Raw genomic sequence first — 13301 nt, forward strand, 5'->3', positions numbered from 1 at the left:
TTTGGTAGGTGACTTCCATTTTCCATTGAAAGCTACAGGTTCAATGTAAGCATGGTTGGAGAATGTACAGCTAAAATATATTTTGCCCTGAAAATCTGTATGAAATCACAAGTTATAAAATTACTAGAACTGTTAATACATCTGGTAACTAGTACGTATCTCTTCAAATTACTGTTAGAATGGCATAAAAAAAAGCAACTTGTAGCATCCAGTTTATACATATTAAAAGGGTTTCTGAGATTTTTTAATTGAAGTTATAAGGATGGAAAAGTTAACAAGGTAGAAGCTTAAACTTTGGCTAATTCTGAGAAGCAGAAAGTTAGGTCTGTCTGGGTAATTAGCTGTAGTGGTTGCCTTTTAGTTTGTTTTTAACCCTAATAACATTGTTAGTAATCCTAATAACAGAATGGTTTGATTTAGAAGGGACCTTTAAATTTCATGTAGTCCAACTGCCCTGCCATGGGCAGTGACATGTTGCTCAGAAAACAGACCAAGTGGCTTGGAATTCCATCTAACCTGACCTTGAATGTTTTTGGGGAAGGAGCACCCACCAAAATGGCATCTTGTTCAAAACCAGTTAATGCGGTTTTGCTGTTTTTAGAAAAAGTGGTTATACAAATAATACACTGTGGATAAATTAGTCTTCACTTGTGTATTTTAGTTGCTACAAGGGTGGTTAATGTAAGAGAAAGAAAATTTGATGTAACATTAATGATTTCAAATGTTGTATTTCAGAATTCACTTTTTGAATGTTCTCTGGTAATATACTCCATGCTGAGATGATTTTCTAAGGTTCTGTTATAATGCAGCCTAATTTTTTTGCATACATCATTATTCAACAAACTGGAACAGTATATGACTGAGTATATTTTAAGTTTTTGAGAAGTTGTCAGGCTGCAGGGTCTTCAGAGATTGTCCTACTTAGTCAATTCCACATTGCTTCAAAATTATTAGAAGAAACTAAGATTTTTACTATGATTTGAAAATTGAAACTGCTGGTATCCTATGTAGTCTTTATTGATAAAGGCATTCCTGATCAGATTTTCTATAATTTTCAGTCTTTATTTTAAGAATTTAATTTACTTTTTATAATCCTTTAGATATGATTTAGACTGTTTCAAACTCTTGTGTTCATTTATCATTGCCTTGTATGGACTTCCTCTTTGATAATTCTAGAAGGAATTACATTTTAAAATTTTCTTACTGCACATTCAGAATGCTAGTTTTATCTCCCCTTCTAGTATTTTGCTGGAGTTTATTGCAGTTTTGAACATAAGTGTTTCTCTTTTATTTCTGCTCATTTTTGGTATCCTTTGTGTGCACAAAGTAAGCCTCACAGAGTATGACTATGTCAGTCCTTATTCTGATAAATATGCATTTTGATTTTGTTTGTACTTTTTTACCCAGTATCTAGACTTTTGCAAAATAACCATATTAGTCTACAGTTGTTTACAATTGTGATTTACAAATTGTTTACAATTCTGGTTTCTTTAAATTTGTTCCCACAGATAGCATGAAAGTAGTTCCTATGGTGACATCTCATCTGCTGCCGTTGATATTGCCATAGTCAGCTTTACATTGTCAACAAGTGTTTACATTAATGACTTCATGTGCACTCATTTTTTTGGCTTCAGTTTTATTTTTCTTAGCTGTTCAGTGTTTCACAAAATACTGAATGATGAAAATTGCCATTTAAATGTTCCCCACTATAAATATTCCAGATTGTTATTTTCAAGATTCAAGAATTGGCTTCCCATTTTAATATCTGGCAAAATACAGTGTAAATTAAATTGATCTGTAGGATTCTGCAAGACCTTGAGATGTTAACCTTGCTTCAAGAAGTTAGTCTAGAAAAATTACAGATGTCATGTCAAATAAAAATGACATAAAAAGCTACAAGCTAAAATCTAAGCATTTCAGAGGCATATGACATAATAATATGCTCAGAGCTCTTGGAAAGCCTTTCACCGTAAAGAAGTTTGCTTTCTCAAAAAAAACCTGAAACAACAAGAAAACCCCACAGCCCCCCAAAATTTAGATATCTCTGCCCCACACTGTTCTATTGAACCTTGAGCGTGCTTAATTGCTGAATGGATGATCCATGTGGCAGATTAACTCAGACAGAAATACAGGAATACCTCTGTTTAACAAATGGTAGTTAAGACTTCTTCATCTTTCCTTACATGAGTTTACTCTTGCATGGAAGCTTGCCTCTGTTCATGTGGGGTCTTCTTAGCTTCAAAAATTGTATATTTCATACAAGTTGATCAGGCTGTGAATGTTGCTTGTTGCAGTAGTTAAGCACTCCAGTGCATGACTTTGGCATGAATCTTACAACAGCTTGCTATTTAGAAGCTTCATTTGAATGTACTAGCGATTAGGTTACAGACCTGAGAGAAACTGTTTATATGCAGAAACATTCTTTGCACTTAGAAAAAATGCAAAGGAGATGTTTAGATATTTCTCTAGCGTATGAATGAGCTGTTACTTTTAATGCAAGCATTCTTATTCTCATTGCAGACTGCCAATTACTTTTGAATATGCATGATTTTAATGAAAATCAGGGGTTTTTTTACACCGTTCCTCAATTTTATGGGAAAAATCTGAACTGCAGCTTCAATAAAAAGCAGTTTCATACAGTATATACTAGGTTGGTAATTTTACATTTAGAATGTTTGTGTCCTCTTTTTGCTGATTGTAACATGATTCTGGAAGCTGAACTTACATTACTTAGTAGAATGGTTTACCTCTTTCTTACCAAATTAATATAATTCAGTTCTGCAAAGCATATTTGGAAAGCTTTTACATCTTTTACAATCAATTATTTATGGCTTTTTCTTTTGCATAAATGCTTTTAAAATTAATAATTTGTTTTGTCTAAAACAGAAATCGTAGTTGCTGAAAGTGTTGTTGTCATTAAGAAACTGCTGCAAACTCAGCCGGCACACCATGGTGAAATTATTAAGCATATGGCCAAACTCTTGGATAACATTACAGTGAGTATTTGTTCACACACTCTTATTTGTCAGCTTTTGTCTTGTCAACTGATAATGAGATTTTTATCTCATTTGAATTTGTGCTGTAAATGGAAGTAAGTATATTAGAGAAATGCAAAATAATTTTTTTTTTACATAAAATATTTTTTTTTCTTATCTTAATGGAAAGGAAATAGAAGCTATCAGATGGCTCCAATTTGTGCCTTAGGTCTGGGAAGCTATTTTTAAAGAGATCCCTGGAAATTCTGAGTATTGCTATTACTGTTACTCCAGGATGAATAGCAAGTTTAGAATGTGAGTGGGTAAATTGAAATGAAAATCATGAGTTAACTTAAGGATTATTCACCAGTTGTCTTCGTGATCTGGAGTGGAGTTTAAAAGTTTTATTTCAAACCTTTTTCCCCAAATTGCGTGACCTTTCCATGGTATCAGACATGCTGCTGTGGGTGTGTTGCAGTGTCTTGAAGATGCATTTTTATCTTCTGGGTATTTGAAAGTCTGTGGTATTTAACATTAAAATTTGAATTATTCCCCATTATCTGTCTTTAGACTTAATTGACCTTTAGGTATGCAAATACTTAGTTCCCAAATTCTCCTCATAGGCCCAGTAATTGATAAAACATTTAGTGATCTGTCCTAAATTAGAGTGTAGGTATGGCATCTAGTACCTATCTATTATATCCTAAACCAAAGGTCTCAGATTTTGATCTGTCAACAGTTATTTTTCTGTTGAGAACTGTTTTAATTTCATAAAATTACATATTTAACTATTGATTTTCACAAAATTACATATGTTTTGATAATGGAGCAATTTCTAAATCAGTGAACCTCCATTTCTCCATAGTTGAATTCAGCAAAGTTTGGAGTAGTAAAAGAAAAAGATGGTATTCTTGGTTCATGCTTACGGAAAAATTAAATAAATCTTTGGCTGCTAAGAGCTGATGATCATTTTGTAACTGATATAAAGAAAATAAATTCTACTGAATTGCTCATATCAAAAAAAGACACTATTGCTAAGTACCTATCAAAATAATACCTCATGTATGCTAATCACCTATATTTTCAGAAAATTTGTGAATTTTGAATTCAGAATATTTTGATGGGATATTACAATCTCAAAAACAATGTTCTTCCACTTTACCAAATGAGTTTGGCATCTTACTCTACAAGAGAAAAAAGTTATTTCTCTAAATATACTGTTTAAAGTTTAGAAAATTTTTGTAGCTATTTTATACAATTAATACTTTCAAGTAAATACTCAAAGTTTTGTGGAAAAGAGAATCCTTTTTTAAGTCAAATAACGGGGATAGGGAGAAGACGTGCTATACTTAAACTAACATTCTCAGGTTTTACAATATGAGGTATATACAGAATATCAGAAAGTGTTAAGTGGTAGGAGAACAGTCTGTGGGATAGAGCAGTCATTGGAATAAAGTAAAAATTAAAATCTGATTCTGAATCCTGACTTTTATTCAAGAATAAAGAAGTGGTGGTCAAGAATTACAGTCATGCAGTCATGAACCTACAAGCAGCTGTAGGTTCTCCAAGGTGATTTTTTTACATCTTTCTATGACATTTTAAATGATAACTTCAACATACATACCCTTCTTGGTATGCTCAAGACTTTGATTTAAAGAATGCATTTTGAAGAAGTTCATATTTATAATTTGAATGCTGTATCATTTTTCTGACTGCCCTTACTATGTCTGAAAATGAGGGTATTCCTTCACAGAATGATTTGGGTTAGGACGAAACTGTAAAGATCATCAGGTCCAAACCCTTAACTCCTTACTTCTATAAAGTATATGTGTATACATTCTAGAATGAGTATTTAGATACTGGGGGTGTTAGTTTGAGATGTCAATACTTAATATAGGAGTACTGGAATTCCTGATATCTGCACTTGTACTTTAAACACTGATCTTACAATGACAAAAGTGGTTGTGAGTTGACATAACACAATTGCCTTGGTTTTTGTCTGGATTTTGTCAAGGATTCCCGACCATTATTACACTGACAAATGATATACATACTTACGTACATACGCACATGTGTACATACTTACTTTTCACAGGGCTTTTTGGCATTTTGGTTGGTTTTGGTTTTTTTTCCTTGGCCTCTCTTCTGTTGTTGTAAAGTATTAGGATTGAAACGTAGAGGACCTACCCTATAGCTCTATACAGGAGTATACTCCCATTTTTAGAGAACTCTTGCATTTGGATGTAGAAAAAGCAGCCAAATGTGGGCTTGAATGGACTTGAAACTGAAGGATGAGGGAATGTGAACAAAGAAATTCTTTTAATTTAGTACTAGGTATTACACAGATGAAAGCATGAAGAGGAAATTGTTAACAGGATTAAATACTATTAAATCAAAAAGCCTGTACGGAAAAAAGAAGCTTTTTGATTGTTCTGTCGTGATTTAGTTTAAGTCAATGGTAAACAGCCACTAAAAAAAGCAAAATTGTTGTAAACTCAGTGGAATAGACTTTTGACTTTATGCCTGATTTTTTTTCTCATTGATATTGTTATAAATTTCACTTGTGCTAGACTGAGATTGTGATTAGTAATGTTGATGTGTCTGAAAATCTTTCACAGCAATGTTTTTTCCCAGGTCATTTACTGTACTGAAATTTACTTGTTCTTGTTCTCATCTTCTTCATCCACAGAAGCCATTTAGAAAGGGGTGGGATATAGAATATTCAGAAGATAACAATTTTGCCTTGTAAAATAAATAAAAACTAAATAAGAAGCTAAACATTAAGACCATATATGAAAAATAGTAAGACCAACTATAAGAAATATTAGGGAGTTCACTTAAAAATACTGAACTCTTGTAGATCACTGTCTCTAAATTATGATAAAGACTAGGTCTGTTTCCGTTTGTCCTTTGATTGATTATTTCTTACATATCTGAAAATATGTGGCTATTTTTGTTCCTTTACTTTTGTGTGTTTTCATTTGTACCTTAAACTTTTATCCAAGGTGTCCCCACGCAAAGATCTATGAGATCTATTTTGTATGTGATACTTGCTGAGTTCTTAGACCTGTGCATAGTACAGCTTGATCTAGCTGTGTTCCAGCCTCCTTTCCTGACACTCTTCAAAAGCTGTAATGGAGAAGTACATGTCTGAGGGTGTCCTGAAGACATTAAACAAGAGAATAATTGGATTTTTTAAAACTTCCATTTTTAAAAATTATGAAAACATTTCCATTTAGCTGTCAATGTGTTAATAACGTTGTCATGCTTTGCAATTTATTTACTTGCAAAACTGTGAGCAAGAGATTGGAGTAAGTGCTCATTTGTGTTAGGTATTCACTCTGAGGTAGGCTTAATAATTTTGTGTGTACAGCTTTTATAGTGACAGAAGTTTAAAAAATATACTTACGGGAAGGAGCCATTTAAAGAAGGGTCAGTTCAAAACCTGTTTTACGAGTTTCATCTCCAGCAGCAACAATATATGATGTTTTAGGGAAAGGGTTTTAAAGCTAAGTTCATTGTGGTGCACCTCCAATATATCTTCTCATCCAGTTACTGGAAGCTTCTGCTTACTGTCCACATTATCATGCTTACTAAACTAAAAATTCCAATTTCTGCTCATATTCCATGTCTTTGATCAACTATTCCCTCCTCTCTTTGCCTTTTGCTAATGTGAGGATTTTGAAGTAGGGTGACCAGAAGTGTATCCAGTAGTCAGATACGCTGGAGAAATCTTACGCAATGACATGGTGATACTGCTTGTTTTGTGCTTTTTATCTCTTTCCTGGTGTTGCCTGGCTTTTGACTTCTGCAGAACACTGACTGAACAACTCTACAACTCTCTGAAAATGTTCATGATTCCAAGATGTATTTTTTGTTAGAAATACCTTGAGAATTCATCAGTATGTGTAGAATAGGTTTTTGCGTTCTCTTCTTAATGTTCCAAGGCCAGTAGTCTCCAAATTTGTTTCTGCCTTTCATTTTTTAGAAAAATTGTTTAGTATGGTACATTGTATTCAGTAAGAACTACTATCTGGTTGATGGGAATCTTGACTTCCAGTGTTACTTTTCTCTTACAGTACTTCTAAGGCAGGTTTTTTGACAGTTGGTGAATTTATACATTCTTGTTTTTCATTATAGACTTATTCCTAGTTCCTTCTAGAATATGAGCAAGAATATTAAAGAAGTCTGAAGGGTTTTCTGATCTAGACATCAGAAGGAGGAGGAGGAATACTTCTTGATTGGATAAGGCATTCCAGATATAGAGCAAAAATAAGAAAGTGATGTCTAATTTTTAAGAGCTTAATATGAAAGGAAAATCATGTTACTTACGGATGCAATTTAGTGTTATTATTTACTGTTTTGGATTGGGATTATTATTACAAGAGTAGTGGACTCATAGTTTTTAACACTACTCTATTCACACAGATAACAAACTTGACTTCCTAGTCTTACATAAATACTGCTCATAGTTCTATTTCTAATATGGCTTCACATAACAAGCAGCTTGCTTTCTTTAATTTAGTTCTCCTCTCGTGCGGGGTAGGAAAGGTGTCACAAACTATGACATCCATATCTTTGTATGTATTTCAGTTCTGCCAGCTTCAGATTCTAGCCATATTCTTTTACCTTCTTACTTTAATGAGTAATTTTTAAACTTTTGTATTAGTAATGATTTACCAAACAATTCTCATAATTTGACAATTTTTTACTGACTCTCATATCTATGTGGGTTTTTAGAATTTGAGAGGAATATGTGGCCACTGGGACGTTGTGTCCAGGGACGCTGAACTTGAAGTAAATATTCTGCTTGAATAAAACACAATTTTAAAAAAATGGTACACCATTTAAGAGGTGCAATCACCAGAAAAAACTCTGTTTTAAAGGAATTTTATATGTAGAGGTTCAAAGAATAGAGGAATCCTTGAAGGTCTACCATTTAAAAACAAAAAATGAATACTTCTCTTCTGCTCCTATTCTTTCCTGTGTGCCTCTTCTTCTTGCTGTCAGTCTGACATTTCAAATCAACTTTATCCCTCTTTCCATTTCTGTTTCCAAGTAAAATTTTAAAAAAATTGCTAGCATGCAAATTTTCTCCTGGATGCAAAAAATTGCACCTCATTTGCAATTTGGGTATCTCTCATTTTGTGCCAGATGTGAATAACCAAAACTGGTGATTTTAAGTTGCACTTTACCCTTGTGTTTTCTGTGAATATATTGAGAGCTGAACTACTTTTTAATAGTTTTTTAATTGTGCTGCTTAGAGCAATCTGTAAAGTCTTTATGGTATCTTTCTCTAATTGCTGTAAGTAACCAGAGTGTTGGTTTGAGGGGAGTGTCTGGCTGTTCTTTTGTTTTTCTTTTGTAACCATTTATTTTTCTTTGAGACAGGTAATGGGTTGAAATGGCAATAGAAACTGCCTCCTGGTACTAAAGGCTTAAAAAGTGCACTTAACCACTTGCTCGGGCCATATGGAATAAAACATCAGGCAAAGTAATTTACAATCCTGTTTGCCTTTGAGGATAATGCAGAGCAGGGCTGAATAATGAAAGTATTATTTCCTGCATTTTTGTCAATTCAAGGTCCCTACTTAAGCTATACTGGAAAAGGCAGTGAAGGTCTAGAAGGGCTTCATTTCTTGTTTGCTGTTTTGAGTACCCTAGAAACAACAGCTGTAGGATCATGCACTTGATATTACATGGTTGAGAACTGGAAGGCTTAAACAGGGAAAAAGAAGTCTGAAAATATTGTGTGGTTTTGACCTCAAATGAATCCAGTGACACAGAAACATTGGGTTCATCAGTTCGACATACACTTTTCATTAAAATGGTTTCTGCTCAGGGTTTGATTCAAAAAGTCTCTAATTGGTATTGATTCTTGTGGCACAAAATGGTGTTTAATATATATGCAGTATTTACATAGTCAGGCAACCACCTGTTAAAAGGGAAATTCTCACAAGAAATTTCTGTCTTCCATTGTCACTATTTTTCAAATGAGGTTTTGTTTAGTCTAATTATTTAGCATTGTAAAACTAGTTTATTACTCTAATAAATTTATTTTACAAACTAGGAAAAAGACCTGAAAGAGTAAAACAGTGTGCTTAAATGCACACTATTTAAATATATTTAAATACCTTTCATTGTTGTTTTAAAGTGTAGTCCTGGGCTTGACTAGGAAAATGCAAGAATGATACTTGCATGTCACTATTAATGCTATTACTGAAATTGGTCTGCTCTGTGAGCTGTGTTTGCTTTATAAAAAGAAAACAATATGAAAAAAAATGTTTCTGATGGGCTGCTGCCCAAACGATGGTACTTGGTGGTCTCTTGTAGAATTTTAGTATTTCAACAAGTCTGTAATGAAATATTTTAGAAAAATAAATCTAGCATAACTGGGATCTGAAGTTGCCTATATATTCTTATTTAGAGGTATCTATCTGTACAGTAGGCAACTTGAACTGCTTCAATACTGGAAAATCTAATGTACCACTCAATTACTATTCTTTAGCCCAATTTAAAATAATAGATTGGGTGTGAGGTCTTAATGCAGTGTAACCTTTGGAACATTAGAAATAACCTCTTTCCCTTTTGAAATCAGTGCACAGTAATGGCATCAGTCTATCTATTTTGCAGACGAACATACTCTCCCTGTGTTTAAAGTTTTTATACATAGTGGTTGTTCAGTAGCTTGTTCGTCTCTCTCATACTGTAAATTCCAGGGCTATTTAATTTTTTGCCAGCTCACGTTAAAGAATTTGTCTGTATCTTGATCTGTATTCACATATATCTGTATATGTTAAACCACTGTGTTATACTACTCTGAGCATATTATGTTACTTCTATCTTAAATTTCTTCCTCATAATCAGAATTGGCCTTTATCTCTTACAGGACTTTTTTTGGTTGTTGTTGACTCTATTCTGTTTGTCTATTATGTGCTTTTTCTTTCAGTGGAGGCAGACCTCTGTGTTACCCATGACATACCTGTTTATATTTTTGTGGCATATATATTTTTAGCCATGTCAAGTGCAGAGGCAAATATTGTCACATTGGCTTTATTCAGAGTTGTTTCCAAACTTTTTGGAGCACATTTAATCATTAAAAATTATTGTGAGCATGATTAGTATTTCTTTAGTAGGCTTGGTAGGCCATTTTACCCTTGTAGAATATACTTTCATAAGTAGTACTTTCAAATGTTACGAGATTACTGAGTAAGATAGTTAATATTAGGTTCCTGTTGTAATTCTGAGAAATAGATATTCATATATTAATAACAGACATGCTGGAAAAGCAATTAAAGCATATATAAAAGTTACTAAGAATTAATACTTTGAGAACCACAATGCTGCATTTCTAAAGCACATATATCCTGTGAATCTCATCCAAGGCAAAACTGCCATTAGTGTAAGCTTATTAATAAAGACCACTATGTATTAGTATAAGGACTAATGAAAAATGTTAGTATGAGTTTTTCTGACCCTTTTAGAAAAAGCAATAAAATTTCATGAAATTGCTGTGGAAACTTTTCTTTTTTCTGAATTACAGTCAGTTTTTGATAGACTAGAACAGTTATGCTTTTCCCTTGACATTTCAACATTTGTTGAACAAGAGTCTGTAGAGAATGTTAGAGCACCACAGTCTGTAGACACTATACAAGACCTGCTTCTGAGCTTTCTCATTGCATTCTTTCTTCTTTCTGCTCAAGGAAGGAGAAAAATGTTTTCAAGAAATGAATGTAACATAGATGCAACTTTTAACTTGACCACCAGGTACTGTAGGCTAGCTCACCTTTTAAAAGAGTATGTGTATATTATTTCATTTAAATCTTAACTGCTTCTATGTAAACTGCATGGAGCATGAGCTTCTGTTTCCTTCTGTGCTTTTGCATTTCCTCTTCCCTCTGTTTTTGGCATTGCTGTGCTTCTGAACTCAGCGTCATAGACTGGAGTTCATCTAAAAGCTGCTACTGCCAGTTATTTCAGTGATACTGTTAAGCAGCTCCGAAATGGTAAGAACTAGGTGAACTTTTTGGTCAAAGTGTTTCAGTTAAGATGGTAGATCCCATTCAGAAATTGTGAATTGCAGTTTTGAACTTGTGTCTCAGCCATATTCTGAGTTCAGCTGGTCTTGGATGTTCGCAAAAATACAAATCTTCTTGTCATAAAATTCTGAAATAAAATGAAGGAAAACTAGAAATAAAGAAATACATATGCTTCTAAACTAGATAGGCTGGATTTGAGAAAGCTGTGTTATTGGAAACCATTTCTGTATTAATATAGTTTAAAAAAAAAAAACAGCAGGAATTCACAACCATATCTTGAAGGTTTGGGCTGTGTTCCCGGATTTCATCAGCTTGTACTGTGAACATCAACATGTCACTTCTGTATGCCTCTGTATCATCAACCTGTAAAGCATGGGTTTTGGGTCAGAATCAGTATCTTACATTTCTATGAACATTCAGTCTTCCACAGTGGCTGTATTTAATATCACACTGCATAACTTGTATGTCAATTGTCTTCAAATAGTATTTTGTTTAGCTTGTTATTGAACAAAAGACCACATGCAAGTATGCAAGTAGTCTTTGCGACTCTGTTAACTTAGAGTGCTCAATGTTTTCTCAGGTTCCAGTCGCCAGAGCCAGCATCCTCTGGCTCATCGGTGAGTACTGTGAACGGGTTCCAAAGATCGCACCTGATGTACTGAGGAAGACAGCCAAGAGCTTCACGAATGAAGATGACCTTGTAAAGTTGCAGATCTTAAATTTGGGTGCAAAACTCTACTTAACAAATTCAAAGCAGGTAAGCCTAAACTCAGTATTGTATGTATTCAGAGTCATAGCAGGTTTTGTACAGTCTGTATAGATCAGTAATGATTTCTACTATATAAGTAACCAAACCTAGTCCATATTATTCTGTGAAGAAAAGCTGAACATATGTTTTCAAGAAATATAATAGACTAAATCTAACCATGAGTCTTTAAGTGTGTGCTGGATCATAAATGTGAATGTGGTGATGAGATATACTCTTTTTTGTATCTGTCTTCTGGAAATTGTGAAATTTTTACTTCACATAAATAGAGAAGATCTGTAAATTGTGTTAGCAATACCAGGTAGGAGATGTGATTTAATGTTTTCCCAAACCAAAACCAGAACTTTCAAGAAAGTGTCATTTTGAAGAAGAAGCTGCTCACTTTTTTGTTCAGGGATATCTAAAAGGAAATGCTAGTAATAGGCCTTGTTTTTTTATTTCCAACAGTGCTTGTTTTAAAGATAGTAACTAGTTTCTCGTTTTTTTAATTTATTTTGTTGGTAGGTTTGTTTCATTTAGTTTTTCCTATTTCCTTTTACCTTGGGGTGAGTTTTAATATCTCTAGTAGTAAAAGTAATCTAAAAATGTCAGATAACACAAAGACATGAACTTAGATCTCCAAGCAGCTGAAAACAGTGGCTATGAGAGGTGCCAGGTACCTCAGTCTTCCAAGTGACAACACTGTGAATCCCATCACTGACTATGGAATGTAGCATTTTGATGCTAATTTTTCACTGGAAATTCAATTATTGCTGTAAAAGACTGTAAAATCAAAGATTTTTTTCCAGATGTAGAAGAAATACATTGTCTGATATATATACTTTCCTGGGCTTCTAGACCTCTTTGTTTTAAAAGTTTGCACAGCACAGGATCTTGTATCTCTGCAACTGTGATGTCATCTTGTTCCTTGATAGTTATATGCAGCTACAGACATGATCTGTCTTAGGTTTTATTTTGTAGGGTGTGTGGGAGATGAACTGTCTTTCCATGCATTCAGATAGGAGTGAATGCTTTGCTTATACAGTCTAAAATGGGGCTGTGATAACAGGTGACTTCTCTCTGGCAGTGCTCATCTTAAAGAAAATGCTGACTGAGATGAGATGCTTGGATTGACTATCTAAACTGTCTTCTTTTAGCCCATTATATTTACTAATTTTCCATATAGTTTTTGTCGTTTTGCACATAAATTCTTCCACACCATATTTGGTCAAAAATCCATTGCATACAAGATGATGATGATTTCTGTGATGTATTTTTTCCTATTTCACATCTTAATACATTTAAAATCATCATTGTAAGTGCTGCAAAACCCTTTATTCAAACACAGAAATGATGATAAAGCAGAAGAAACAGTCTCTCTAAATGATGAATTTCATCAAAGGGTGTTTTCCTCTTATAGTTTTAGGTTGTGGAAAAATAAGTTATTATTTCAAGTGGTCAAGGTATCCACATAAAATTTCTGACAGTGTATGTTTGGTGACTTGGCTTGATTCAAAGTTCCTTTCAAACTAGAATACCATA

General features: G+C 33.6%; 1 protein-coding gene across 1 annotated transcript in view; it reads left to right on the top strand.

The window, feature by feature from the left end:
- The window catches only part of AP3B1 (adaptor related protein complex 3 subunit beta 1), a 153721-nt gene that overhangs the window by 67606 nt on the left and 72814 nt on the right, over positions 1-13301 (top strand). The window contains exons 14-15 of the mRNA XM_084225896.1: positions 2887-2996; positions 11595-11771. Coding sequence (XP_084082022.1) covers positions 2887-2996; positions 11595-11771 — 287 coding nt within the window. The remainder of the gene's footprint in view (positions 1-2886; positions 2997-11594; positions 11772-13301) is intronic.

This window comes from Fringilla coelebs (genome assembly GCF_963513975.1).
Source record: "Fringilla coelebs genome assembly, chromosome: Z".
NCBI lineage: Eukaryota > Metazoa > Chordata > Aves > Passeriformes > Fringillidae > Fringilla > Fringilla coelebs.